Source organism: Aspergillus fumigatus, chromosome 8 (assembly GCF_000002655.1).
Source record: "Aspergillus fumigatus Af293 chromosome 8, whole genome shotgun sequence".
Classification (NCBI taxonomy): domain Eukaryota; kingdom Fungi; phylum Ascomycota; class Eurotiomycetes; order Eurotiales; family Aspergillaceae; genus Aspergillus; species Aspergillus fumigatus.
Window position 1 is genome coordinate 157,686 of NC_007201.1, and position 26,508 is coordinate 184,193.

General features: G+C 52.4%; 12 protein-coding genes across 12 annotated transcripts; 7 read left to right on the forward strand and 5 right to left on the reverse strand.

Moving 5' to 3' along the window:
• Positions 1–16: 16 nt before the first annotated feature.
• Positions 17–1,017, reverse strand: AFUA_8G00660 (putative solute transporter; the record flags this gene model as incomplete). Its single annotated transcript, XM_742046.1, has 3 exons — positions 17–137; positions 223–413; positions 490–1,017. The coding sequence occupies 3 exons, from the start codon at positions 1,015–1,017 to the stop codon at positions 17–19; spliced, it is 840 nt and encodes a 279-aa protein (XP_747139.1).
• Positions 1,018–2,069: 1,052 nt separating this feature from the next.
• AFUA_8G00670 (uncharacterized protein) lies at positions 2,070–3,282 on the forward strand (the record flags this gene model as incomplete). The annotated part of the gene is made up of 4 exons (XM_742045.2): positions 2,070–2,199; positions 2,311–2,528; positions 2,578–2,985; positions 3,034–3,282. The coding sequence occupies 4 exons, from the start codon at positions 2,070–2,072 to the stop codon at positions 3,280–3,282; spliced, it is 1,005 nt and encodes a 334-aa protein (XP_747138.2).
• A 270-nt stretch (positions 3,283–3,552) lies between these two features.
• Positions 3,553–5,772, reverse strand: AFUA_8G00680 (glycosyltransferase family 2 protein; the record flags this gene model as incomplete). Its single annotated transcript, XM_742044.2, has 3 exons — positions 5,322–5,772; positions 4,150–5,259; positions 3,553–4,094 (listed from the first exon to the last, which is right to left on the reverse strand). Exons 1-3 carry the CDS (start codon positions 5,533–5,535, stop codon positions 3,553–3,555), a joined length of 1,866 nt encoding a protein of 621 aa, XP_747137.1. The 5' UTR covers positions 5,536–5,772.
• A 1,061-nt stretch (positions 5,773–6,833) lies between these two features.
• AFUA_8G00690 (uncharacterized protein) lies at positions 6,834–7,113 on the reverse strand (the record flags this gene model as incomplete). The annotated part of the gene is made up of 2 exons (XM_742043.1): positions 6,834–6,912; positions 7,004–7,113. The coding sequence occupies 2 exons, from the start codon at positions 7,111–7,113 to the stop codon at positions 6,834–6,836; spliced, it is 189 nt and encodes a 62-aa protein (XP_747136.1).
• A 12-nt stretch (positions 7,114–7,125) lies between these two features.
• On the forward strand, positions 7,126–8,295 carry chi2 (glycoside hydrolase family 18 protein; the record flags this gene model as incomplete). The annotated part of the gene is made up of 1 exon (XM_742042.2): positions 7,126–8,295. The coding sequence occupies one exon, from the start codon at positions 7,126–7,128 to the stop codon at positions 8,128–8,130; it is 1,005 nt and encodes a 334-aa protein (XP_747135.1). The 3' UTR covers positions 8,131–8,295.
• Positions 8,296–9,112: 817 nt separating this feature from the next.
• On the forward strand, positions 9,113–9,418 carry AFUA_8G00710 (putative secreted antimicrobial peptide; the record flags this gene model as incomplete). The annotated part of the gene is made up of 1 exon (XM_742041.2): positions 9,113–9,418. One exon carries the CDS (start codon positions 9,113–9,115, stop codon positions 9,416–9,418), a length of 306 nt encoding a protein of 101 aa, XP_747134.2.
• Positions 9,419–9,435: 17 nt separating this feature from the next.
• AFUA_8G00720 (uncharacterized protein) lies at positions 9,436–11,242 on the reverse strand. The gene is made up of 8 exons (XM_077805252.1): positions 11,223–11,242; positions 11,096–11,168; positions 10,710–11,041; positions 10,515–10,658; positions 10,048–10,460; positions 9,972–9,999; positions 9,797–9,912; positions 9,436–9,747 (listed from the first exon to the last, which is right to left on the reverse strand). Exons 2-8 carry the CDS (start codon positions 11,164–11,166, stop codon positions 9,661–9,663), a joined length of 1,191 nt encoding a protein of 396 aa, XP_077661380.1. The 5' UTR covers positions 11,167–11,168; positions 11,223–11,242; the 3' UTR covers positions 9,436–9,660.
• Positions 11,243–12,848: 1,606 nt separating this feature from the next.
• AFUA_8G00730 (putative transcription regulator (RTG2)) lies at positions 12,849–15,649 on the forward strand. The gene is made up of 2 exons (XM_742039.2): positions 12,849–13,520; positions 13,586–15,649. Exons 1-2 carry the CDS (start codon positions 13,396–13,398, stop codon positions 15,267–15,269), a joined length of 1,809 nt encoding a protein of 602 aa, XP_747132.1. The 5' UTR covers positions 12,849–13,395; the 3' UTR covers positions 15,270–15,649.
• A 426-nt stretch (positions 15,650–16,075) lies between these two features.
• AFUA_8G00740 (cytochrome P450) lies at positions 16,076–17,860 on the forward strand. Its single transcript, XM_742038.2, has one exon. It carries the CDS (start codon positions 16,341–16,343, stop codon positions 17,832–17,834), a length of 1,494 nt encoding a protein of 497 aa, XP_747131.1. The 5' UTR covers positions 16,076–16,340; the 3' UTR covers positions 17,835–17,860.
• A 326-nt stretch (positions 17,861–18,186) lies between these two features.
• Positions 18,187–20,625, forward strand: AFUA_8G00750 (putative C2H2 transcription factor; the record flags this gene model as incomplete). Its single annotated transcript, XM_742037.2, has 5 exons — positions 18,187–19,324; positions 19,388–19,635; positions 19,682–19,765; positions 19,815–20,136; positions 20,201–20,625. Exons 1-5 carry the CDS (start codon positions 18,256–18,258, stop codon positions 20,623–20,625), a joined length of 2,148 nt encoding a protein of 715 aa, XP_747130.1. The 5' UTR covers positions 18,187–18,255.
• A 496-nt stretch (positions 20,626–21,121) lies between these two features.
• Positions 21,122–22,687, forward strand: AFUA_8G00760 (cytochrome P450; the record flags this gene model as incomplete). Its single annotated transcript, XM_742036.1, has 3 exons — positions 21,122–21,337; positions 21,365–21,414; positions 21,457–22,687. The coding sequence occupies 3 exons, from the start codon at positions 21,122–21,124 to the stop codon at positions 22,685–22,687; spliced, it is 1,497 nt and encodes a 498-aa protein (XP_747129.1).
• A 193-nt stretch (positions 22,688–22,880) lies between these two features.
• AFUA_8G00770 (sugar transporter family protein) lies at positions 22,881–24,662 on the reverse strand (the record flags this gene model as incomplete). The annotated part of the gene is made up of 4 exons (XM_742035.2): positions 24,535–24,662; positions 24,309–24,482; positions 24,051–24,243; positions 22,881–23,995 (listed from the first exon to the last, which is right to left on the reverse strand). The coding sequence occupies exons 1-4, from the start codon at positions 24,625–24,627 to the stop codon at positions 22,881–22,883; spliced, it is 1,575 nt and encodes a 524-aa protein (XP_747128.2). The 5' UTR covers positions 24,628–24,662.
• Positions 24,663–26,508: the final 1,846 nt, after the last annotated feature.

Sequence of the window (26,508 nt, forward strand, 5' to 3'; positions counted from 1 at the left end):
TGTAATAATACCTTGTTTAGGACAGGCACTCAAGGAGAGTGACCACCTCGTACGTTGCAACGGTTTCGTCAGGCATATCAACTGCCGCATTCGAACAATTCGCACATGAATCACAGCTCTTCAGCGGCTGCCAAGCACTATACGCATGTATCTGATTTCAAAGCACATAGATTAGCTTGCCTTTCGTCTGAAAGCGTTCGGTCTGGGCAAGTTCACACTTACAAGGTCATTCCTGTCAGGGCCATTAGGATACCGACGAGGCATCCCCTCGAAATTGGCCGATCGCTCAGGGCCCATCCCAACCCGACAATGATACAGGTTTTCAAGTGTCCAATGACAGTGCTGCTGACAGGGCCAACCGAATCTATGATGATGAATTGTGAGAGATTCACCAGACATGCAAGGATACCGCTCTGAAGACCGAGTCAGCCATCTTTAACACTTGAGCAAGAAAATGCAGAAGGAGGGGTCTGGGGAAGGAAGTCTTACTGCCATGATAGAGACGTATAATGATGTCGAGAGGCCAGCAGTGGCTGGCAACGTCTCAGCAAAAGGGACAACGCACAGAAGCATCGCCGCGCTCAGTGGAGCTTGATTCAATAGGAGTTGAACACTGCTGATTTCGAATTTCCGGTGATAGCGTCCAACGAATGCTGTATATAACGCACTGGCAACGACGCCGGTGAAGGCAAACACCGCACCCTTCGAAGACGCTGTGATTTTGCCGTCTGTCCGGGGTAATGTGTCGTAGTATGACATGGTCCCAACACCGGCACACAGCATTATCAGAGGTATGATGGATGCTGTGGGAATCCTTGAACGATACAGAAGATAATTCAAGAGCGCGGTAAGCGGTGTCAGAAGCAGTCGCACGAGTTGGTGGAAGATGACTGAAGAATAAGCTAGAGAGAGATTCTGCAGTATCACCTGGAGACACATGAGTACAGCCAAGTGCAGAGTCTGATATACTGGCACTCCCTTCGCAGTGAAGACACCGCACCAAGGACGTGATGCCATCCAGAGGGTGAACCCGGTTACAAAAAAGTGGTAAGATGCAAAGGCGATCTGACAGTTGCCGAAGGACTCGTTGACGAAAATGGACTTGTTGGTGAATATCTTGCACGGGTCAGTAGATTTCAGGGTTGGTCAAGATGTTGCGCTTACAATTGCGACTGTAGAGACAATGTTTACTATGGTCCATATCGCCAGGCGGGCTTGTGAGCTTCGAGGTCTTGGTCAGTCTACGCCACAATTGAAGGAGCATGAACGTACCCATTGTTGCCTTCCTGTTCCACATTTTCTCTAAGATTCAGTGGAGACTTGAACCACCAACTGAATGGCCATGGCTTCAGCGGTTCGATGGCCTTTTCAGCATCAGGGCGCACATTTGCTGCCAGTGAGACAGCCATTGTATTTGGGATGCCATACCGTCCCATGAACGGGGAGAAGCAATGGCTTTAAATGTAAGACGGCATCTCCCGAAGATACCATGCTGCTGGCCTTTGCTAAGGTGGTAACCCACATGACAGTTGATTCCGAATGCGGATATCCTAGTCCTACCTGCTAGTTTTTGAGCTCAAAAGACCCTTCTCACCTGCTGTACTTATTCTTGACAGTCCTAGACTCGGTGTGGTTGTCATAGATATGCTATGGCTATGTTGTATCTGCCGCCGTCTCAACGTGTAGATATTTGATCCTATTCCGTATCGCCTCGAATACAATTGCACGCTGAAAATACTAGATCAAACAACCTTAACTTCATTATTCATTGAAATTGACATCAATGTCCCGCCAAGACATCGTTGTCATCCTACTTTGTAGGGTTGCACTCCATCTCGGGGCACTCCCGCATTTGGCAATAGCCCTCTCCGCTGTGCTCTCTCGACTCTTTTTTCTTCCAGGAATGTGGATCTCGCTTTCAAGAGTTGAGTAATAACGTAGCAGTTTGCCAAGGGTAGGCCAATGGAGATGTATATAAGCCTGCCCGTGGCGAGACGAGATTGACTTCTATTGTGCACACAGTAGTCGTCAATCATCCTGCAGATTGTCCATGGAGCGTCATCGCTTCCATGGCAGTTCATGATCTTTATGGCGACAATAAGTCGAACTGGCAGCTGGTCCTGGATGTCTTATCCTGGATATTCTGGTCCAATGCCACCATTCTACTGAATAAATGGATCATCAACTCCACAGACTTTCGTACGTTGACTGTTCCTACATCCCATATATGCTAAGCTGACTTGTCTCAGACTACCGTGAGTCTTGAACACCGAGCCTTTGAGCCTCTGATCAGTTGCTGATTCTCCGTAGCTATTATTCTAACATGCTGGCACTCGGTCTTTGCGACCATTGTCACCCAAGTCCTTGCGCGGACGACGAGATTGCTTGATGGCCGGAGGAGTATGCCCATGGATGCGCGGATGTACTGTCGGACAATACTCCCCATTGCACTATTATACTGCGGGACTCTAGTCTGCAGCAATGTGGTCTATCTCTACCTGAACATCTCCTTTATCCAGATGCTCAAGGTACGTGACTGTCTGCCTGCCTCGAACGGCGACATGCTAATGATTCTAGGCGGCCGGTCCCGTTGTCACACTCATCACGAGCTGGTCCTGGAAGGTCGCCAAACCCTCAATCGGGGCATTCATCAACATCCTCATCATAACCCTGAGCGTCGCAATGGCTGTGTCGGGCGAGATCAGGTTTTCCTGGTTAGGGTTCGGTTTCCAGTTCGCCAGTTTAGTCTTCGACGCAAATCGACTCGTCATGGTCCAGATTCTTCTGTCGGACAGTGGCCAGAAGATGGACCCGCTGGTCAGTCTGTACTACTTTGCGCCGGCGTGTGCTGTCATGACCTCGCTGGTGGCCTGGCAGACCGAATACGCTTCGTTCGAGTGGAGTTCAGTTGCGCAGGCTGGGTGGACAGTCCTGTCACTGAGTGCCGTGATGGGCTTCATGCTTAATGTCTCCATCTTTCTCCTGGTGAGTTAATCTGATGAGAAACAGATGTTGTCCTTGCTGACCATGAAGATCGGCAAAACGTCCGGTTTAGCGATGACGCTGATCAGCATTCCCAAGAATATTCTACTCATTGCTATCTCGGTGGTTCTCTGGCATACCCCCATTAGTCTCCTGCAGATCCTGGGGTACAGTATCGCTCTGTGGAGCCTTCTTTTCTACTCTATTGGTTGGAAGACTGTCAAGGCTTATATTGACGCTCTGGGGGTCTGGAGTCGGAAGAGTGATGAAAATGAAGTCTTACTGTCTGACAGGGTCTGACCATTCCCAGCATTCATGACTTCAATTGTAATTAGTGATTGCGTTCCTCTTCTTTATCTCCACGATAGTAGATGCGATGTCTTATTTTGTTGGGATCTGCTCGTAGTGTATCATACGAAGCATCACTCATCGGGGTTCAATACATAAGAAGACCGTATACGCAATTGCTGGCTGTTACCTGGTCCGACAATTGCATTACTGGGAGCAGAACCTTCTTGATCCGTTCCTTCGCGCCCTCGGTCTGTGCTATCAAGTACTATATCCAAAGACTCACAGCACGGTTGCCGCGACAAGAATGGCAACCAACACAAAGGGTACCAGGACATAATGTTTGTAGGACCCCAGTGGAGGACGACTCTGGTGAAGGAGTTTCATCTGGACATCCGCCTGGGGAAAGAAGATACCCCGGTCGCTGACTGCCATCATGGATCTCCGTTCGGGATACTCCGGACGACGAAGCAGATAACCGACTGGAACCCACAGATTGCTGACAGTGAGGTAGCCAATATGCAGCATAGGCGGCCACGCCACCGTGGTGAGCAGTTCCGTGATCAATCGGTTGTGAGTAGGCGTCGCGCCAGGGGCGTAATTGCTGCTGACGGCTGCATAGAATGCCAGCAGAAACGTGCCTAGAGTCGCAACATACAAGAAGAGGCTGTATACAAGTCCGTTATCTAGCAAATCCTTGCGGAGCTTCTTGTAGATCGGCAGTTCAGTGAGGCGGTTCCACGAGTTCGCACTACTCCCCGTGACAAAGGAACCCTTTGGTTTGCTCGAGACGCAGTGGAATCGAATGATCGCAAAGATATGGGCTGAGGGTTATTAGCGCCGTTTACAAGAGTCAGGCTGTCCGAGGCAATTACTTACTGCTTGCAAGCCAGCTGTTCTCCAGGTGGGCGAATGGCCCAATGCGAAAGCCCGCGTGGGCCGATTGGATCAATCCATGTAGCCATGTCAAGGCGATGTGCAAAACCGCCAAAAGTACCTGAATCTGAACCAACAAGGGCGATGCGGCGGGAATCAGACGACCGGAAGCGCAGAGAACGGGAACTGCCGCGAACCCTACCATGTACCCAACCAGCCCCATGACGATGGACAAGCCATTGAAAGCAATACTCCACTGCAGAGGTCGGGGAATGCCGTGGTTTGAGGAGAACAACACGGATGGCTGTTGGGAGTGGCCAATCTGCCATCGGTTTCGCTGTGCGATATGCCCCTCCAGCGACGACGGTACCAACCCCAACTGCAACGGTTCCAGCACCTGCATCGTGCGATACCCTAGGCCCTGCAACATCAACGAGAGCTGCCAATCTTCTGAGAAGGAAAAGGTGGGATAGCCGCCCACATCGACGATCGCCTTCCGCCGAAAGACGGCCCCAGACCCTGCGTCGATGGCAGCGCCCATGCGGTCGAGCTCGGAATTGTGGCAGGTGTAGAAGTGCACACGAGACTGTTGCAGAGGGTCACCATCGGGCAGATTATAGTAGTATTGCCTCGTCGTGAGCAGAGCAGCCTGCGGATCCTTCAGCAGATGAGGCAGCGTGGCTCGCAGAAAGTCGGGGGTGGGCATGCAGTCAGCATCCAAAACGGCACAAAACTCGGGCTGAACCTCGTTCTGCAAGGAGAAGAGCGCGTAGTTGAGATTTCCGGCTTTGGCAAAGACACGGCCGGAGTGCTGCCCGCGCGTGTGGTAAGACAGGTGCGGCCATTGGGAGCGTAGCCCTGCAACGGCGTCACGCAGCGCAGGAGAGGCCCCATCGTCCAGCAGAAGGACCCGGAAATGAGTGACGGGATAGTCCATAGTGCAGGCTGCCCGGACCGTGTCCAGAACTACATCCGTCGGCTCTCCGCAGCAGGGAACCAGGACGTCGACCCGAGGCAGATGGTCGCTGCCATGGAGTCGCAGTCGGTCTCGGGGGCGGCTTTGCAGTGATCGGCCTGCTGCTACCGTGAGGAGCTGATCATTCCAAGGCATACCTGGCCTGAAGTCAGTTGCCGTCCAGATATCGCACGCGGCGTCTGATATGTCAATGGCTTACGGGCGAAGATATACTCGACAAGAAGCATCAGCCATATCTGCCAGGTCTGCTCCGGTGCTGTGATGACCAGAAGCAAGCGCATGAGAAAGTAGAAATAAAAGGCCCAGATGGCTGCCTTGCTTACAACATAGAGAGCGTTCCTGTACTTCACACTGAACCGAATGCGGTCATCCGGTGGAAGCTCCCGAATGTCATACTCGTGTTTTGACAGCATTGCAGGCTGGCTTAGCGCGTGGATCAGAGGCTCCCAATCGGCTTCGGCGTGGTTGTTCCTCGGAATGGAACTGGTTCTGTACTCTAAAGGACCCGCATGATGCTTGAGATCCGACTGCTCAGGTGGATAAAACGCGCACCACGAAGGCTGAAGCCGAATTATTTATCTTCCTGGAAAGGCACCATCTTCGAGTGCGTCCCCCTGAAGACGCGCGAGTCGGTGAGGGTGTGGCTTTTGTCCAGATGCCATCGCGCGGGTCGATTGGCTGCTCCCGGATAGCCTCGGTCCACAAATTGCCTATTCGGGGTTTTTGAGGTTCTACGTGATGCGCCGAGAGTCGACAATGAACGAAGAAGAGCCCAGCAAAGAGACGACAGAAATGACAGCCGAAGTTCGGAAGTTGCCGGATCTTCCGTGTTCCGGCAATAGCACAGCCATTTGGCGGCAAACCTCGGCCTTGTTTTCATGGATGGATAGAAAGTATTCTCAGGAATCAATTCTGAGTGGCCTCTGGGTTATAGACAACAAGAACTGCCCCAGTGGTTGGAACTGAAGACACGTGGTTCGCCGGTCGCAAGCACATTCAGTCGCCAACATGTATATGCCACCACGGCGATACTGCGGAAGCCCCTTTTACTAAGTATTCCATGCTCTTGACTTTATGTCCTAGTGGTTACTGAATGCACGGATTAGGAATCTGCTTGTGCATGGCTCAGGAACATGCATGGTTAAACTTCAGCCCTTGTGTCAAGCCTCGACGACAATGTAACTCTCCCCGGCTTTTAATTAATGCAGACCAATATCCTTGCTGGTTCTGAAGCACCGGCACTTGCTAGTCGGCTTTTCTGTATCGTCTCTTCCTTAGTGTCAAGCCGGATATTATCTATCTGCAGCGAGAACAGACGTATCAGAGTCTTCCATCCCAGACGGCCTTGTCCGCGCGGAGATTGCAGCGTCACAATAGGTGGTGACCCTTACCATATCTATTCCGTGTCTCCGAGCCGGTCGGAGCAAGATCTAGCGCGGTATATGATGTCTGGGATACTAGTCAAGTCGTTCGGCCAAGTCACGCCCACCGCACGTTGCATGAGCTTAATCAATCAACAGCCATCACAGTTACATCGTCGTCGCCGATCGCCGTCGCCGTCGACTCAGGCTCGGCCCTGTCTATGGCATTCCTATGGGATTCCCTTGAATGGTTCTTTCACGGGGACTGGTGCGTGTTTAGAGCGTTTCAGCGATGCCTTCCTCTAGCAGTTCCAACGCCAGGTGCAACGCTGTACGCACATTATCCTACTTCATGAAGTTACCATCGCATGCAGACAACGGAGATGGAGCATCCAAGGGTGCTGCTCGGATGTATGTCTGGTGATAGTGCTGTTGGAAAGCCACAGGAGAAGGCATGGTTGGAAATGGGATATAAAAAAGGCCTCCTTCGCAGCTGTTGGTCATGATCATTGCAGCTCACACAGTCCTTTCGCCCTCGAGATTCTTGACGAATCTGTCCTTTCTCTTCTTGCCATTCTTTGAAATTTTATTCACTTTCTGTCGCTCCTTGTGTCCCGGGTCCTCGCGCATTCCATTTGCACCATGTATTTTACCACATTGCTCAGTGCCCTCAGCCTGATGGCTGCTGCCGCATCTGCTCTGCCCCATCAGCTATCTTCTCGCGCGTCCGGTGCCCAGAACGTTGTGTACTGGGGCCAGAACGGCGGTGGCACCGTCGAGAACAATGACCTGGCGTCCTACTGCACGTCGACCTCTGGCATCGATATCATAGTCCTGTCCTTCCTGTATCAGTACGGAAATGGCAACACCATTGCCTCCGGCACCATCGGCCAGTCCTGCTATATTTCTCCCTCTGGACAGCCCCAGAACTGCGATGCTCTGGCCTCTGCCATCAAGACCTGCCAATCCAGGGGCGTGAAGGTCATTCTGTCTCTCGGAGGCGCCGTCGGCGCCTATTCTCTTTCCTCCCAGGCCGAGGCCGAGACGATCGGCCAAAACCTTTGGGAGGCCTACGGCAATACCCAAGGCAATGGAAATGTGCCCCGACCCTTTGGAAGCACTTTTGTCAACGGCTGGGACTTTGACATTGAGAGCTACTCCGGAAACGAATACTACCAGTACCTGATCAACAAGCTGCGCTCCAACTTTGCTTCGGATCCTTCCAACCAGTACTACATCACCGGTGCGCCACAGTGTCCGATCCCCGAGCCCAACATGCAGGTCATTGTCACCAAGGCGCAGTTTGACTATCTCTGGGTGCAATTCTACAACAACCCCGGCTGCTCCGTCAACGGTCCCATCAACTACGACCAATGGGTCTCCAACCTGGCCAACACCCCCTCCGCCAACGCGAAGATCTTTATCGGCGTCCCTGCTTCGCCGCTGGGCGCGACGGGAACGTCTAGTGGTGCGCAGTACTATCTCCAGCCCAGCGCTCTGGCCTCCCTCGTGGCCGAGTACAAGGACAACCCGGCCTTCGGAGGCGTCATGATGTGGTCCGCCGGTTTTTCGGACGCCAACGTCAACAACGGATGCACTTATGCCCAGGAGGCGAAGCGCATCCTGACTACCGGGTCTCCTTGTTAGCCACAATTGCTGGATTTTCAGAATTGTCGTCATTCGTTACTTCTTCTGGCGTTACTCCGCCTGTCGTTCGTTATCCTGTGTGTCTGTGAGCTGGATGGACCTCACCGGCAAGTGTATATCCCGTGGCTGTGTTAAATATTAATCGCAATACCTTGAATATTTGAAGACTTGCGTGCATCGTCTAGACAACTGACCTGTAGACACTCATTTTCATCTGGCAGGAAAATATTCGCTGGTTCAGCCGCTTAAATTGGCAGCTGTGGGTAGGTTCTCTGCCAACGCAAAGGACTGACTCCCTTAGCCGTCTAAAATGATGCTTTACTGTCGGTCTTTCATCGCCCATGTCAACCAAATAGAAGCGGAGGACGGCCATGCCAAGGACACAGAAGACACACTGTCAGGAAACCTTTCGTCGGACAGACTGTCCGTGGCACATCCTGTGTTCATTCCGCAATGGGCATAAATCTTACACCCTTGTGCGGCACTGTAGAGTACAGTCCTCCGATGAACTGAAGGGAGGAGCGTTTCCTATTAATCCAAGAAACGACCTCCTTGCATTGAGTCTTCCAAACAGGGGCAATACTCCGAATACGATCTTACACTCGTACAATGTCGTAGGTTGGCGAGCACAGTTCAGTCCAGAGATCACCAATCAGTATGGAATACTGAGCAACAGCTCCTCACTTATTGCTGACAGTGTTACATCGCGGTGGGATGATTTGACGCATCTCCGCATGAGATTTCGTGTTCAACATATCGCTTCACTTGGCGTGCAGAAATACGAGGCAGATCAACATGCCTCTTTGAGATATCTCAAATGCGCAGGTGACATCCTTCCTGTTTGACTCGCAGAGTGGCCTGATATCGTTCAAGATCAGAATATAAAAAGAGAGTATATCCCCTCGGGAATGTCCATTCAACAACCTCACTCATCCTCCCAAGCTCTAAAACATCCCACACCTGTCCACGAACGACTGTCACAATGAAATTCCTTGCAATCGCCACTCTCCTGGCCTCAGCCAGTGCTACCATCGTCTATCCCTACACCAGCGCCTCCTGCAGTGGCAGTACCGTCGGCAAGATCACCTCCTGCGGCTGTACCAACATGAGCGGCAACTACAAGATCAAGGGGGCTAAACTCGACTTCCAAAAGGCCACCGCCAGCTTCTACAAGGGTAGAAATTGCGAAGGCGTTCGCATTTCCAAGGCCTCGGACCAGAGTTGCGTGAAGCTTCCGGTTGGTTGGGAATCCTTTGGTTCCGTGCGGATTCACGGGGGAACTTGCTGATCACCCTCCTGTTATACATGCTCATGAGCATTGCTTCTGAATATGCAAGTCGGGTATGGACCTCGTCAAGAATACCTGATGGGCTGAGCGAGGCAGAGAAGTTGGAGTATGCATGTTCGAGTTGTCGTCTATATGCTCAAATCCTAGGACATCTATATACAGATTCTTCATGGCCTGCAATATCTAATTCACGCTCTATTCATATCCCTGCGCCATCTATCGCATCCCTTCGAATCAACCGTCTAGGTAGCGTTGTTCTTGCAAGTCCAGCTTGCCTTGGATGAACTGTCATGAATCGATTTACCCGAGACGTAAAGACCCATGCCGCACTAGTCGTTGTCAGCTACTTGGTGGAAAGACAAGAGTAGGTGAACATACCAGAGCACAAGCGAACGCCAGGATGAAGAAGTTGACAATAGTCAAACAGATCTTGGAGCGGGTTGAGAACCACCGGCCCTTGTTCATCACAAGCCAAAAGATGGCGGGCAAGCCGTCTATCCAAGTTAGTATCACTCCAACCCAACACCTCGCCGAGCGTTGATAGGTGACTTACAGCTGAACCAACTTCCAAACAAGGAGCTCTGTGGCGTCGTTAGCAATAGCCAAAGTTAGAGGAGAATGGACCATACAATCAAACTCAGCAGCTCGTTGAACACTGGAATCGACTCTGCAATCACCCAGGCGACAACCCAGACGCCCAACGCGATGGCCACCCATGACCCAATAGCCAGGAAACTGTTCTGATGCATATGGGCGGATCCTCGGAAGATGCGCACATAGATATACTTGCAGGCCACATGGCCGAACACGACACCGGCAATCACCACGGTGGGAATCGCCAGACCGTAGGCCACCTTCTTCATCAGAGGCCCAGCGGATGACAGAGCGGGCGAGGCTACGTCGGGACCCGCATAGCGGTAGATGACCATCGCAGTCACGATGTACAAGCTGGTGTCCACCACCTGCAGCATCGTCAGGGATTTGGGGAAGTCCCTGGGGTCATGCATTTCCGAGATGAACCCGAAGAAGGCGACGTGAGCAACTAGAGCGGAATTAGCTACTGGAAAAGAAATGAACAGAAGTCAAAAGCGCGTACTGTAGGCGAAGATGATGTTGGTCACAGCAAGGAAGGCATCCTGGAAAGAAACCTTGGTGGTCACATTCACGTGAACGTGATCTGGGGCTTGCACTCCAATCGCAATCATAGTCACCACGGTCGCCGTCACAATACTGATGCAGGCTGTACAATTGTCAGTCGGCTGCGAATCAATAGCCGAGAAAGGATACGTACACGCCATAGACATCCAGTACACTTTCCCCATCGTGCGCGGCAAGGCTCCGATGAAACTGACCACCAACCCAACCACGCCAAAGACAATGGTACAGGTTCCGTGGTTGGTAATGGTGTTGAAGACCACGGAGAAGGTGAGGATGTGACTGGCCATGAGGAAGATCAGAAACAAAAGCTGACCGATGCCGAATAGCTCGCGTCCGAAGCGGCCCATCAGCAGCTCGCCGGCATCCCCCATGGAATGGATCTGGGGAAAGCGGAGTTTAAACTGGCCCATGATGTAGCCTGTATACCATGAGATTGCGGACAATCCGAGCAGCAGAATTACCGCTCTGTGTGGCCGTGGTTAGGAACGTCGATGCTGAGGCTGTTATCGGCACACTTACGGGACGATTCCCAGCGTCGCCACGGCTGACGACAGAGACAGAATCCCCAGGGAAATATTCTCAGCAACCATTACTATCTCTTGTTAGGTTTTTGATACGATGTAGGGACAAATGGTAGAAGCCTTACATGTTCCACATTGCCTGCACCATGTTAGCCGAGGGAATGAAATGAACAAGCATAGGAACGAAGCTTACCACCACGACATGACACGATATTTGACCTCTCCGCATTCTTCATTTCCAAACGGGTCATTTGCCGGCGTCCCATCAGCATATTCCTTCTTTTCAACCACAGCATCATCAGCGGTTGGGTCGTTAACGACGGTAGGAGCCTCGAGATCCCTTGAGACGGCCATGGCGATACTCTGTAGGATGACAACAGGAAGGTCAAGGGAAAGGGAATTCCACAATGAGGGAGAACCTGGAGAAGATAAAACGGGGAGGAGCCTGATCTTCTAGAAGAAATCCAGACTAACCGAGTGCTCCTCTTTTTTTTTTTTTTTCTCTTTTTTTGGGGCCTTTTTTTTCGCGCTTGGCACTCTTTGGTACCTAGGGTTGATGGATCTCGGGTTGTCTCCATACGCCTACGGAGAAGTTCTCTCTGCTTGAATTGATTGATCGCTGTCAGTCATGGACATTACGTATTAGAGTCCGATGCTAGCCATCTGCACGGAATTCCACACACACTTGAAATTTTTGTGCGCCAGTGAGATTGTCGAGCAGATCCTCCCCTGTGCTCCACTGCGCAGTGGAGCAGCATCACCATCCACGGATGATAAATCCGCCTCGGATTGGCCAGCAATGGGCACAACAACTGTTTTCGACATCATCTTTGCCTCTGGCCATGATGATCTGGGATTTCTGGAACATGTTCTCCGGGCACTCCGCATCCACGAAGACCATTGAGGGATTTTGATCGCGTAACAAGTACTACTCCAGGATCCTGGGGCAAGACATTATGAACCGAGTTAGAAGTTGCACAAGGAGTTGAAACCTGGCATGATATCTGGAGTACTCCATGGAGTCATGAAAACCCCGCATGGAAAAGGAACATCTATGGGGATATCCACGGGGAATACTGACTGAATGGCAGGTTTGACGATGAACCGACATAATACCTCAGTATCTTTGTCACCGTGAAGACTTGGCTATCGCTAATCTCGGGTATATCTATCACGGACGGCGTTCAAATCTGCCGACCGAGACCGTCCGGCGTCGTATCATCGGCCATTGCATATTCTCCCGACGAGCCTTCAGTACATGTTCTGGTATCACCTTCTGCCTGTGATCCGAATAGAGTCTCATCGATAGTCATATTCCGAGATACCGTGTGTAGGCTGAAAAGGCTACGGGTCCACTTGGCCGGCTGTCTCCCGGGCCGGGTCCGGTCGGTGAAAACAGAGAGACCGGGACGAGTGCCTACTTAATCATCCTAGAAGATCTTCATTCAGGCTCAAATAGAGAGAGCCAAGACGAGGGATGCCGTCGGTGGCGTGGCTTGGGAACGGGGATCCTTTTTGGTCACGTGCCCACCGGTCTGCTTTTATTCCTTCGTATACATTAATTATACAGAGCATAGGACAGCACTTGGTAAGATGTGTCTCATCCCAAGAATTCATAGGTTACATCAACGATGCATTCATTCCTTGGCCTGTGGATCTCATTAGTCAATACTCCGTACAGGCGACTCTCTCGCTCGTTCTATCAAGTAATTGGCCAAGTCTACGAATGTGGTCCTAGTCTTTTCATGTAGAGAACTTCTTGAAGATATGCTTTATTTATATGCGCTATGGAGTACCTTGAATATTGCCAGCATAGAATGGGATCAACTGTCTTGACTAGTCCAAACCATCTCTCGGATGTACTCAGTATACGGAAGAGAGAGAGAGTCCGATCTGTTATGCGCTACGCCTCTACGGCATCCTCCCGCCGCCAATATATATCTCCCCACCAACAGAATGGAGTCGCTCATCAATAACCATACCCAATCACTCTAACGTGGGCGACAACTGAGGGCCTTGTTAGATCTGATGCGTATTGCTTGACATCGAGTGGTCTTACGGAGCTGCAACAACGAAAGCAACTCCCACTACTGCGGCTCTCAGACGGGACACACACAAAATGGCTGACGTCAGGACGTGTTGCAGGCCATCATCAGCAACCACAAGGACATGAATCCTTCGTGTTGAGACGTCTGGACACTTCTCTCCCTCTATCTCCCTCTATTTGTCGATAGCATAGTGGCTGTGGTCGCCTAGTGAAGCTACCTGATCTCTAGGGGCCATATCACCATTATTATTATGGGCGGTGGTGATCGATTTCCCGACCGGCCCTCAGTCTCCCAGCCCCTCCTCCTTCCTGACTCCACGCTGATTCAACCTTCTGCGAAGCGACGACATCTCCAAGCTGTAGTTGACCTGGGAAGGTGAGCATCATTGTTATCCCACATTTTTTTTCTGACCTAACATCCTCACCTGCTGATCCTGTCAGTAATGGAATACGATGCTCCGTCTCCGACCTCTCGTCCCCGACCGCGCGCATCCTGCCGACCGTCTACATGCGACGGGTCAACATCTCCGTCTACGACGCCCAGTTTGACGATGACAGCGGTTGTCAAATCCCCATCCCTAAGCATGTTATCAAATCGGTAGTCGGTGCGATCGTTCGCTTTCAGATTACGTGTGCTCAGATCGGTGTCCCCCCGGAGAACATCCGCATCATTGCGACCGAAGCCACCCGCACCGCGCTCAATGCAAACGAGTTTGTCGATGCCATCCGACGCGCCACCAACGTCTCGGTGGAGACCCTGCCCAAAGAAGTTGAAGGAATAATTGGTGCGTGGGGGATTGCCAGCAGCTTCTCCGACATTGAAGGACTGGCCATCGATCTGGGGGGAGGGAGCATGCAGATGACTTGGATCGTCTCGCATGCAGGCAACGTCCACATCAGCCCCAAGGGCTCATTTAGTTTCCCCTACGGAGCCGCCGCTTTGACACACAAACTCAATCAACTGCGGAAGGGGAAGAGTCCAGACGAGGCACATCGGGCGGAGGAGGCATTCCGCCGCGAGATGGAGAGCAATTTCCGCATGGCCCTGGAGCAGCTCGAGATTCCTGATAGGCTGGTGGAAAAGGCTCGGACCGAGGGAGGCTTCCCCCTCTATCTGTCCGGGGGAGGATTTCGTGGCTGGGGATACCTCCTGCTTTACCTGCATCAGGTTCGCGGGCAGTATTACCCTATCTCCATCATCAATGGCTACTCCGCTCCCAAGGAGGACTTTGAGAACACCGAGGTTCTCAAAAAGGTCGCTCGGACCGCCCGGGACATCTTCCGAGTCTCCGATCGCCGTCGTGAACAGGTCCCCTCGGTCGCATTCCTGGTCAATGTATTGGCCAAAGCGGTGCCATATGGCATCAAAGAAGCGCACTTCTGCCAGGGCGGCGTTCGCGAGGGTCTTCTCTTCCGCGAGATTCCTCCCTTTGTTCGACAGCAGGATCCGCTGGAGGTAGCGACCACCGCGTTTGCCCGGCCCTCCGCCCAGGTGATCGCCTTTCTGATGTTTGGCGCCATCCCCGCACGCACCGAAGAGAGGACTTTCCCCCCATCGATCCGCGGGACCCTGATCCAGGCCTTTGCCAATTCATTGTTTGTGCACGCCGCCATGTCAAAGGAGTCGTCGTCGACTGCCGCACTGTACAGCACCAGCGCCGGTCTCCTCGCCTCCACTCACGGTATCCCCCACTCGGACCGCGCTCGCCTGGCGTTGATGCTGCAGGAGCGATATGGCGGGGAACTGCCCCCGCGGGAGAAAGATTTCAAGTCCCGGTTGCGGGAACTGCTGACACCGGAGGAGGTCTGGTGGATCCGATACTTGGGGAAGCTCGGACTGGTGCTCGCCCGACTCTATCCCATTGGGATCATTGACCCGGCCCGGCCGCGCATCACAACCGAGGCACGATGGGCCAGCAACCTGGGCAAACATGGAAATAAGACGGGCATTGAGCTGAAGGTCTTTGTGCAGAAAGTGGCGTATGACCCGACGCAGTTGAAGTCCGAACTGGAGCGGGATGTTCGCAAGATTCACAAGGTAGGCAAGAGGAAGAACTGGATCGGGGGGAGAGACGGCTGGGGGATGAAAGTCAAGGCCGTTGTAGCCGAGGAGGCGATGTTGTGATATCCGTGCTCTTTCCTGGTGCAATAAATGCTAGTCGTAGCTGGCGAGATACTCTGTATACAAACTCACTAGTACATGCCCTTTGCCGATGTGTGTTAGATGCTGCTTCCGGTGTTATTCCCCAACTGCGGTTGTTTGACCGCGAGTGGAGCAATCCAGGAGATCATCTATAGCTACAATAGTGCCGACAAGTTCGATTCAACTTTCTGGACAATTCAACTTCTTTCCTTCCCAATGGTCTCACCCCAGTGGGAAACGTCAACCTCTTTACTCTGTTACAGCTCCTCGGCCCGTCCAGACCATAATGACTGTCCCACTGTCACGGTACCGCAGCTGGCCAGATCTAACAGTGCACGAAAGGAGTTTGAGCACTAGAAGCCAAATAGGTCCATCGTTCCGGCCTGGTGCCGAGAAGGGCCCTTCAATGGAGGTGCATGGAGCCATCTCACGCCCCGCATTGACACCATCTTCGGGCAAACTGTATTGACAGCCAACGTGGCAGTGGAGCAGGGACGAAATAACAACATTCTCTGAGGTCTAAGCTATTTCCCTTAGCCGGGTATCACAGGAGATACGGGCTGTTTATACTACATAGCCGTCAACCTAGCACAATCGCCATGCTATTTTACACGCTGGCAATACAGCAAAGAAGCTCAGACATGTTAGCAGCAAGACCAAACCTTGCTCGACTAACCTCGAACTAGCGGTGAGTTGCGCCCTGATGGGAAAGCGACCATCCTTTTGCAGAACAGTCTGCTATGCCTTGTCCAGCTTTGTGGTGATTGGTCTGGCCGTTTGTGGGTTAGGGCAGAGATGCATCAACCTGCCGCGCCGGGGAACTCCACCAGGATGATTTCTTCGACACTTGGAGACAGCAGCTGCCCGTCTCGATCCAAGGCTGGTTTGCCTGCTTCGTAGGCTCATGCAGTCTTACGTATCTTATCGGATTTGGGTCAAGAGGAAACCCATGATGGATGTTTCATCCGCTGATGCACATCCTGTCCCAAATTTCATTTAACACGGACCAAAACCCATGAGAGTCCTTCCAAGGACATCGTGCAAGCTCTCGATATGGAATTAGTCGCCCCCACTTTACTGGCCATCGTTCTCGTATGTTGCTGTCTTCATCTGCTACGCTCTCAAGCATCCCGACTCCCGTTGCCTCCGGGTCCCACCCTTCTCTCCAGACCATTTCCCGAAAAAGATATCGCGACCACATTTCAGAAATGGAACCAAAGATACGGTCCTGTTATTAGCTTCAGAGTTGGGAGCCGTACGTTTGTCGTCCTCGGAACTCGGCAAGCCGCACAGGACCTGCTGGAAAAGCGAGGCAGCATCTACAGCTCTCGGCCACCCTCGGTATGGATGGAAAAGTATCTCAATAAGGGACTGGCAGCAGCATTCATGCCGTATGGCCATGAGTGGAGGTTGAACCGACGCTTGCATGGCTCCCTACTGAGTGCTCATCACACCAATGCATATCGTTCTTTGCAAGACATCCAAAGCAAGCAGCTCCTGCACGACTTTCTCTCGACTAATGATTTCTCCCACTGTTTTCATCAATATACGTCGAATGTGATGTTTACTCTGGTGTACGGAAAAGGAAGAGGAAAGGATGACAATGACCACAGAAGATTGGAGCAAATTAACGAATTGGCCGGGTTTGTGTTGCAAGGGGCGTCTTTCTGGACCTTCCTGATGGACTTGTTCCCTATTCTCGACTACGTGCCGCGGATCTTCTGGAAATGGAGGACAGAAGCCGCCCGACTCCACGACAGGACTATGGTTGTGTATCGCGAATGCTGCGAAGAGGCTCTTACAGCAGAATGCTGGCACTGGAGCAAAGAAGTCACACAGAAACCGGACATCATGCAGCTCCCTTGGGACAACGTCTGCTACTCGCTCGGGGAGCTGTATGTGGCAGGCATTCACACGACCAAAATGGTGTTGGAGCTGTGTGTCATGGTGAGCATCTTGTATCCCGACGTGGTATGCAAGGCACAGCAGGAGCTGGACTCGATGGTGGGTGCAGATCGATTGCCGTCATTCGACGACATGGAAAGGCTGCCGTTCATCAATGCGATCATCTCGGAGCTCCTGCGATGGCGGCCAATATCCCCTATTGCCGTGCCGCACGCGGCCATACAAGACGATGAGTACATGGGCTATTTCATCCCCAAGGGGGCAACAGTCATTGCCAATCAATTCGGCATGAACATGGACGACGCATTCTTCTATGACCCTTCCAGCTTCCACCCGGAACGGTATGTAGAGAATCCGGATCTTCCTGTCTCGGCCTTTGGCTTTGGCCGGAGAGCGTGTCCCGGTCACCGCCTGGCTCGGTCAAGCTTGTTCATTGTCATCTCGCGTTTGCTTTGGGCTTTCCATATTACATCCGCCAACAAGGAACCATTGACCGAGGAATCCTCGCCGGCTGCTGTCAAGGCCACATTCCGGGTCCGCAGCCCTCACAGACAAAAGATTATCGAAAGGGACTGGGCTTTGGCAGAGAAGGATGAACGCATTGTTCTGTCACAGATTGAATCTAGAATTCGTGGTAAATAAAGAGATTCATTATCAGAGATGCCTCCATAAGTATTCAATATCTTCTCTGTACCCACAAATGAACATATATCCGTATTCCGACCACGCTACACTTGATGCGTGACCAACGAGCTCTCCAGTAAAATGCTTCCATCAACAGAAGCATTCATCACGCTAGCAGACACACAACTCTCTTCTCACGGAAAATGAAGACGACGCCCGAGTACTGCAACGACTGTAGATTATTCGGCCCAATGCATATAGGTTCTAGTGATTGGCCACAGGTGAGTTATGCCAAGTCGTTATTATGCATGTATTACATAATCGGCCAGTCTCCCCGCAAAAGTTTCCCCACAAACTCCAGATCCTCTGCCCGGGATCTGCTGTACCTCTCCTGCATCGGATCAGATCTCAAGAGAAAAATGAAACCTGTGCACTCAGAATGAAGACCTCACCAGCGTATGCCAATCTAGCCACCAGTCCTCACCAGTGTTCCATCTGCTTCAAGTCCTACAAGCGACGGGAGCATCTCCAGCGACATCGCAATTCCCACTCCGCAGACCGGCCCCATCGGTGTCCAGCCTGTCCGAGTACGTTCCAACGAGCCGACGTCTTGCGCCGGCACTTCAGAACCTGCGACCGCATTATTTCTAGCGCTTATCAGGGAGCCACTCGTAAACGTGCTTGCGATCGCTGTGCGCGTCAAAAGAAAGCTTGCAACAGTGCCCGACCGTGCCAGAACTGTTCCAAGAGGGGAGTGGAGTGCGCGTATTCCACACCCAAGAACGATACCTCGGCGGGCACGGAGATAGCTTCTCCGTCGATTTCTCTGGGTGCTGATAGTAGTAATGCGGCGCCAGCAGCAGCAACAAGTGTTGATCTGTGGACCCCCCGCACGGGGAACGACGAGCGGCCGGACAGCACTGGATTTGACGCTTTCGCCTGTCCTGATCTTGGTCTCCTGCAATATTGCGACCAGTCATGGCAAGACTTGTTCAATGTAGGCTCGGAGGACCTGTCTCCGACGAGCGGCGACCGCAACTACTTCTTCCATTTCCTCGACACCTTCACCAGTCGCACTGGCTTTGTCTCGTCCTTTGAATGCGGAACATTGGAGCAGAGATTTATGGTTCTGTATAGCATCGAGGAGAAAGAACGGCTCTCAGACGCTTTTTGGACCATTGACATGGACCAATGCAGTAATCAGGAGAGTAACAACTCGTACGGCGTCTCATCGCAATGGCTCAACGACCCGCTGGCCTTACAGACCCATCAGATTCTCCTTCTGATAAAGGAGGTCGTCATGATAAAGCCGCGCAACAGCTGCGTGACCATCTCGTGGTCTCAGGACATCGAGCAACGGTGTCTGCAGTTCTTCTCTCCTACGAGTCTCCGGAAGTATATTGAACTCTACTGGTTGATCTGGTCTCCAAACGTGAACTTCCTCCATCGACCGAGTTTCCACCCGGCGAGCTCCAAGCCAATTCTTCTGGCTTCGATGGCCATCATTGGTAAGACAGAAAAGACAAACTCTTTCACACCACAGTAGAGTCGGTGCTAACTGAAGTACATAGGCGCCTGTGTTTCGCCAAACCTTGAAGATAACGACAATGCTTGGATGTGGTTCAATTGTGTCGAAGAGGCTGTCTTTGCCGATGAGGACTTCAACCGCGATCCAGTGTCACCGTTCAGCCCTGTTCGTGACAGACAGAAGATGCAAGCACTGCAGGCCGCTTATATGGTCTGCTTGTACCAGAATTGGGAAGGCACTGATGCCAGCAAGAAGCGTATCCGTCGCCATCGCTTTAGCACCGTCGTTTCGGTAGGCCCCCCAGATTGAATTACGGATGATTCGCTGACCGATACAGACCGTCCGCGATCTTGATATCACGACAGCGCGTCATGTCGACTACAATGCGAAGCACCGGGATGAGTTTAGCTGGAACGAATTTGTCGCCCGGGAAGAGTTGATTAGGTACTGTGCCCGAAACGGACGTACAGAGATTCCAAGTTAACTCTCCTGCTAGGACTTTTATCTGGGTCTTTCTGATGGATACCGCATTTGTCACCTTCAACAATCTGCCGCCACGGATGGTTGTCAAGGAAATGAAGATGCATGTGGCCGCCCCCGAGTCCTGTTTCCAGGCACCTACGGCCGATCAGTGCTACGATGCAATTCGGCACTGGATGCCTTCTGCGAGCCTCTGTTGGAAGTTTTCCTTCCGGGCCCTGTTCGAGACCCTGTGCATCGACGACCTGACAGTGAAGATGCAACAAGCCGTGGCAGCCCTGGGTCCCTTGAATCTGTTTACGATCATCTCTGGTCGGTGCCCTTTCCACAACGGACTCTTCGGACTCGTCATCTCCCGAATTACTGACATTCTCAGGTATCCACTCGTTGGTCTTCCACTACCAGAGTTTCTTCAGCGCAGGAAACCTGCTCTCACGGACCCACACTGCGCTGCAAAACTTCAAGCATATTTGGCACCTCCATGAAACCACCGCAATCGGGCGGTTGCCGCATACGACGGTGGATGAAAGCAACCTGAACGCCGACAACATGTGGCAGAGAGTGGGATTCTGTCGCCACGCGGGCGATTTCTGGCTTCTGGCAAGTGTCAAAGTCGACCGACTGTCGGTAGCGGAAGCGGAGCAGCACAGGGCAACCAGAGGAGAACTGGTGCCGGACGACAGCGAACAGAGTGACCCGATTTTGCCGCAATATGATCAAACGAGTATGCGCCAAGTCAATGAACTCATTTCCGAGTTCCAAAGAGTGCACCTCGGCGACATGCCCTCCGCTGTGGATTGACCGACTCAACCACTTCTAGTATATTGCATGGACTGTGATCTGCCGTTTTAACGTAGTTGCAAAGATATGGGACCATATTGCGACCAATGAGGATTTCCGGATGCACGAGTAGGAAGTACTGATCCTCATCCCGCCCCCGTCCGATCCCCCACCTCCTCCTCCGATCTGGGGTTATCCCACTCGACAGCCGACAATCAACCCCGGATATCACGTCTATAAATGACGACTATGGATTGAGCGCACTCCAGGACTACTTTTGAGCATTCATCGATCTAGCCAAGTTGATCCTCGAGGCATACATCAAGTACCATGTTGCCTTTAGCGCTCGTCGGGGCTGTTGGGGCCCTTGTCTTTCTGGTGTTTCGTCTACTATCCATAGGCCGACGGCCCAAGAACTACCCTCCGGGACCTCCTACCTTACCTATCATTGGCAACATTCATCAGGTGAGTTTACATCCTGTTCATAGTCTCCGAATGCCAAACTCACAGCCAGCAGATGCCCACCCGCGATGCCCATCTGCAGCTCCAGAAGTGGGCCCAAGAGTACGGGCCCGTCTACAGCCTGATTCTAGGGACCAAACCCCTGATCGTCCTGTCAAGCGATCAGGCTGTCAAAGCCCTGTTGGATAAGCGGAGTGCGTTGTACTCGCACCGACAGGAGATGTACATCGGCCAAACGCTATGCAGCGGAGGCCTTCGCATGCTTATGATGGTAGGTTTTCAATGTCCGAACAGCTAGTGCGCTGGTAGCGCTGACCCACGCAGGGATACACCCCAGTCTGGCGAGGAGTATGTCCCCTTGGATTATGGCTAGAGTCATGGGGCTGACAGATTCCAGTTTCGAAAAATGGTCCATGGTCTCCTCAATGTGACCGCTGCCAAATCCTATGTTCCCTACCAGATGCTCGAGAACAAACAGATGATGTACGAGTTTCTCACGCAGCCCGAGCGGTTCCTCTACAGCATTCGTCGCTACTCCAATGCTCTGACCACCACGATGGTCTTTGGGTGGCGCACGCCGACCTACGAGGACGCGAAAATGAAACAGCTTTTTGACGGCTTCTCGGAGTTCGCCGAGATCAACCAGACGGGAACAGCAGCCCTCATTGATTTCTTCCCGTGGCTAAGAATGCTGCCGGACTTTCTGCTCCCGACGCAGAAGCGGGCCAAGGAACTTCACGAGCGCGAAAAGGCTCTGTACCTGGGCCACTATCTGCGAGCCAAACAGGATATCCGTGACGGACAGATTAAGCCTTGCTTTTGCGTCGGTCTGGCCGAGGCCCAAAAGTCGGACGGATTCAGTGACGACCAGGCTGCGTACATCTCCGGGACGTTGTTGGAGGCCGGGTCCGACACCACGTCGAATACTCTGTATGCGTTCGTGCAGGCGATGCTACTTTTCCCTGACGTGCAACGCAAGCTTCAAGAGGAGATTGACCGCGTTGTGGGACCCCGCATGCCGACCATGGACGATGAGCAGGACCTGCAGTACGTTCGCGCCTGCATGAAAGAGACCCTGCGCTGGATGCCGACCACCATTCTCGGCGCGGTACCGCATGCCGTGACACAGGATGATGAGTACATGGGTTATCTTATCCCCAAGGGTGCTGGTGTCGTGAACAACGTGTGGGCCATCCACATGGACGAGAAGCGCCACCCCAACCCGCGGGTGTTCAACCCAGATCGGTACAAGGACGATCGCCAATCCTTGGCTGAAGCAGCCGCCAACCCTGATGCCACCAAGCGCGATCAGTTCACGTTTGGTGCTGGCCGCCGGATTTGCCCTGGAATCCACATTGCCGAGCGCAGCCTGTTCTTGGGAATCTCGCGCATGATGTGGGCTTTCAACGTGGAGCCTGCGGTGGATGAAAAGGGGCAGCCTATCTTGCCTGACCCAGACCGGTTGACGCAGGGGTTTGTCTGTATGCCAGAGGAGTTCCCTGCTCGTATCACGCCACGGTCGCAGGCCAAGGCGGACATGGTCATCAAGGAATGGAAGGAGGCAGAGCAGCAATGCTTGGATCCAGAAACTAAGCAGTGGTTGCTCTCTCCAGTGCAATGAGGTGTGCTGCAACTTGTGATTCCTTGTCTTTATGACTACGAATGGTTTATTGGGTTATTCTAGGTGACATGCGTATCCCATTGTACTTAGTCTGATACCAGATAACAAACTCGATCTTTGTTCACCTCCCTCTTTACCTGAAACTCTCACCGTAAAGACAATACCAAGTACAATGTGCACGACCTGCGATCACTCACTCAATGTGCTCGGTAATGGCCTCATTCCCCTTCTCTTCATCATTATCTCGAGGTGGCATCCCAGCCCCCTTGGCCTTCCTCGCCTGCACAACTCCAATCTCAGCCAGACTGACCCCCTCTGAACGAAGGTTTTCCAGGTACTTAGCCGCCTCTGCTTCCTCCTCCCTTTCTTCCGCGGACATCTCCGGCCCCCAGAAGAGGAAAAACAGGATATACGCCCAGACGGCACCCAGGAAAATCCCAATAACCTTGCCGTAATCGAAGCGCTTCTTATTAGCTTCAATGGGAGGCAAAGGATACCGCGACCCAATCGTCGACTGGATCGTAGCTGATGCAGACGAGGCAAGATTTCCCAGCTGATACGTCAAGCCAACTAGAAGTGAGCGAAGCGCAGGGGGATTCACTTCCATCAGATGAATCGGGATCGGCCCCCAGACACCACCGACGCAGAACTGCTGCCAGAAGACGGCGGCGATCAAGCTCATGTCGCGGGGCAGAATATACACGGGAACCAAGGCACCACCGATAACACAGGTCACCATCATGGTTAAGCGGCGACCAAAGAAGGTACTAATGTAGCCGAAGAAGTTGGCACCGACGAAGGCACCGGCTTGGCCCACGACGGTGATGACCGTGACCTGGGTTGGTTGGAGACCGACCTGATCTTTCAGGAAGGTGGGATAAAAGTCCTGACTTCCATGAGAGCAGGAGTTGAATCCCGTCATCAAGACGACGAGGTAGATGAAAAGCACCCAGTTCTCTTTCAACGCGGTGCCGGAATCTTTCAGGAACGAGCGAAGGCCCATCGCGCGGACGTGGTCGTCCTCTGCGTGCGCCAGCCGGATGCGCTCCTCGCGCTCGGCTACCATGACCTGGAAGTGATTGGTCTCGGGGAGCATCCAGCGGAAGAAGATAATGAGGACTGGGGGAGCAGCGCCGAACCAGAACAGACTGCGCCAGCCGTGGCTAGTCGTGGGGACCAGGGCGCGGTAGAATGCAGCTGCAAGGAGGTATCCGACGGCGTATCCCATTTCAAAACAACCCGATAACACTCCGCGAGCATCGTAGGGAAGGTCCTCTAGAGCGGTGGCAGCGGCCGGGCCAAAGAGACCTGACACACTTGTCAACAGGACAGGAATAGATACGGTCTTCCAAGGCGATCATACCTCCCATTGCTATTCCGTACAACGCACGGACACCCAGAAACTGTGGCAGATTCTGGCAGAATCCAGACACAAGCTCCAGGACTATAAAAGCCGACAATGTGATTATGAACGGCCATTTCCTTCCGTATCTATCCGAAAAGAAACCGGAGATCAAGGCGCCGACTGATCGAAGCATCAGGGTGACGGTGATGCCCTAGCAGACGAGCAACAGATGTCAGCGTGCTGTCGTTCAGGGTAGACCAAAGAGGACGAGCTTACCCAGGTAACACTGGTGACAGAGGTATCAAAGTCTTTTGCAATCTCAGTCACCGTCATCGATACGGTGAAAAAGTCGAATGAATCCCAGGTCCATCCCAAGAAGCCAACCAGAAACATGAGCCATTGGTGGGTGGTCAGTTCTCGCAGGACAGAAATGGGATTGCGGATTTTGTTCTTGGAATATCTCAGCGAATATCAAACCCGATATAGGGGAGAAGACGCCTACCCTTGGGGGCTTGAGACTGGTAAATCGGGTGAGGATGTACCGGCCTATCTGACTCGGGGAGTAGAACCACCCCGCGGCCATATGGTTCCTCATTTTGATAGATTCAGCAGTCAATGGGTACTTTGCAGTCTCAGCACGGAGAACGACCAAGAGGGATGAAGCTCCATTTAAATCCTCTCGTCCCTGCGTGGGGACAGTCTATACGCATCAACGTAAAGTCAGTCATTCTCCTTCCTAATCGGTATACAGACTCCTATGCTCCGTGCCTGCGACAAATGAACTTTGCTCTCAGTAAACTATACAGAAAATGGTCCCTGTAGAATTGCCAAGGCAAAGAAGCTCAAGGACCAAGCGGGCCAAACGTAGCCACACCCCGTATTCCAAAGTATCTTTGAAGCCCACTTACCCCAGACTTTCTCGCGTTTCCCCGCCTCCTGCTCCAGCTAAATGTCTAAAAAGGCGGGGTAATGATCCGTAAACCAATCCATCTGTCCATGTTCGAATCGTGGCTATGGGATATATCCACCACCGCAACCTTATCCCACTTTTACCCACCGCTCTCCACCACGAAAAATGGGGTTGCTTAAGCTCAGAGCTGCCATTGGCCTAGTAATTGTAGCAAGCTCACTCGGCTTATCAGGCAGGTTACATCTTTGCACATCCACAGCAGTATATTGTAACTCTGGCTTCAAGGTACAGCTGGCATCCAATCCCGATCTATTTGCCCCACACGACCTCTTACAGGATCTCCGACTGAGAGCCACGAGAATATCTGTCCATCAGGCACTCGGCCGATATACTGTGAAGCTAGTGTCTCCCGCATGCGTTTTGTTTCATTGCTTACGCCTAGACCGCGGGCGAATTCGGAGAAATTGTGAACTCAGATCGTGACGTGCATGTGTTTCACTTCTCCTGGAGCCCGGAGCTAGTCTCACTGACCAACTGGATTCCATAGCCAACCGCATCCGGCGGAACAGAGACAGTAAGATGGATGTGATCTCGCTTATTGTAGCTATGGCTGCAGGTCTAGACACCTCCGATCTGGCTGCTATCAGGGGGAATACGAGACGAATGGTCACTGGTGCAGATGGTGCAGCGGCTGGGAACAGCACGGTGCGCTGTCATGCATGATGCAATGAAGTCGCTGGGTCATATCAATTGCGAAATAACGGTGAAATGATTCCACTTTCGTAGGCATGGTCCTCGTCTATCCAATCTATCATGGAACAGCATGAGTAAACCAAGATTGCCGGGTTCAACTATGTGCAAGCGGTTAACCATGATTCGTTCGAAACATGGCAAGTGCTCGCAGAGCTACGGAATGCATAACAGGTCAGAGCAATGCCATTAAACGCAGCTTTGTTGACTCGTGGCCGCCGCCGTGTATTGGGCTCATCTAGGGTCTTCGCACTGATGCAGGTATCGCTGGAGAGGAGAGGTTGGCCTGAATCCATGGTGGAGAGAACGATTGCCTGTGCCGTTGCCAGAGCTGGCAGGATCTTAAAGAGCCCTTGTCTTGAACTGCATTTGTCACTGTTTCCAAGGGTTTCCTCCTCCCTGAACGGGACAAAAATCGACCTGCAGAACCCTAATCCGCTCTGGACATTACTGGACTTTATCTAATCACAGCAAAGTCCACCGATGTCGGGCTCGTACATTCTACATTCAACCCAAACAAGTGACAATGGCACCACCTATCCACACTTCCATATCTCGCCTCAGGGTATGCAATCATCTATTGACACGTCAGGGCCATCTGACGAATGCTCAGGGCAGGTATGGCCTTTGAGGACGAGGCGGTCCTTGGCGACTGTCTCTCTCGACCTCCAAACAGCCCGAGTGTCACTAAGGCCTCGCCCGAGTATCAGCAAAGCAAGCGTCATGCACTGTCTTTTTTTTGAAAGGTGTCGTAAGCAGCGGAGAAAAATGGTCGTAGACTGTGGAAAAGTGCAACAATACCTCTCCCATCTGCAC

Excerpts from the sequence above, each read along its gene's own strand:
- AFUA_8G00730 (XM_742039.2), top strand. The coding sequence starts at position 13,396 with ATGGGCGGTGGTGATCGATTTCCCGACCGGCCCTCAGTCTCCCAGCCC. Across the intron at positions 13,521-13,585 it reads GCTGTAGTTGACCTGGGAAG|TAATGGAATACGATGCTCCG; the intron begins GTGAGCATCATT and ends TGATCCTGTCAG.
- AFUA_8G00720 (XM_077805252.1), bottom strand. The coding sequence starts at position 11,166 with ATGGTTGCTGAGAATATTTCCCTGGGGATTCTGTCTCTGTCGTCAGCC. Across the intron at positions 10,659-10,709 it reads GTACTGGATGTCTATGGCGT|CCTGCATCAGTATTGTGACG; the intron begins GTACGTATCCTT and ends ACAATTGTACAG. Across the intron at positions 9,748-9,796 it reads TGGCGTTCGCTTGTGCTCTG|TGCGGCATGGGTCTTTACGT; the intron begins GTATGTTCACCT and ends GACAACGACTAG.
- AFUA_8G00740 (XM_742038.2), top strand. The coding sequence starts at position 16,341 with ATGGAATTAGTCGCCCCCACTTTACTGGCCATCGTTCTCGTATGTTGC.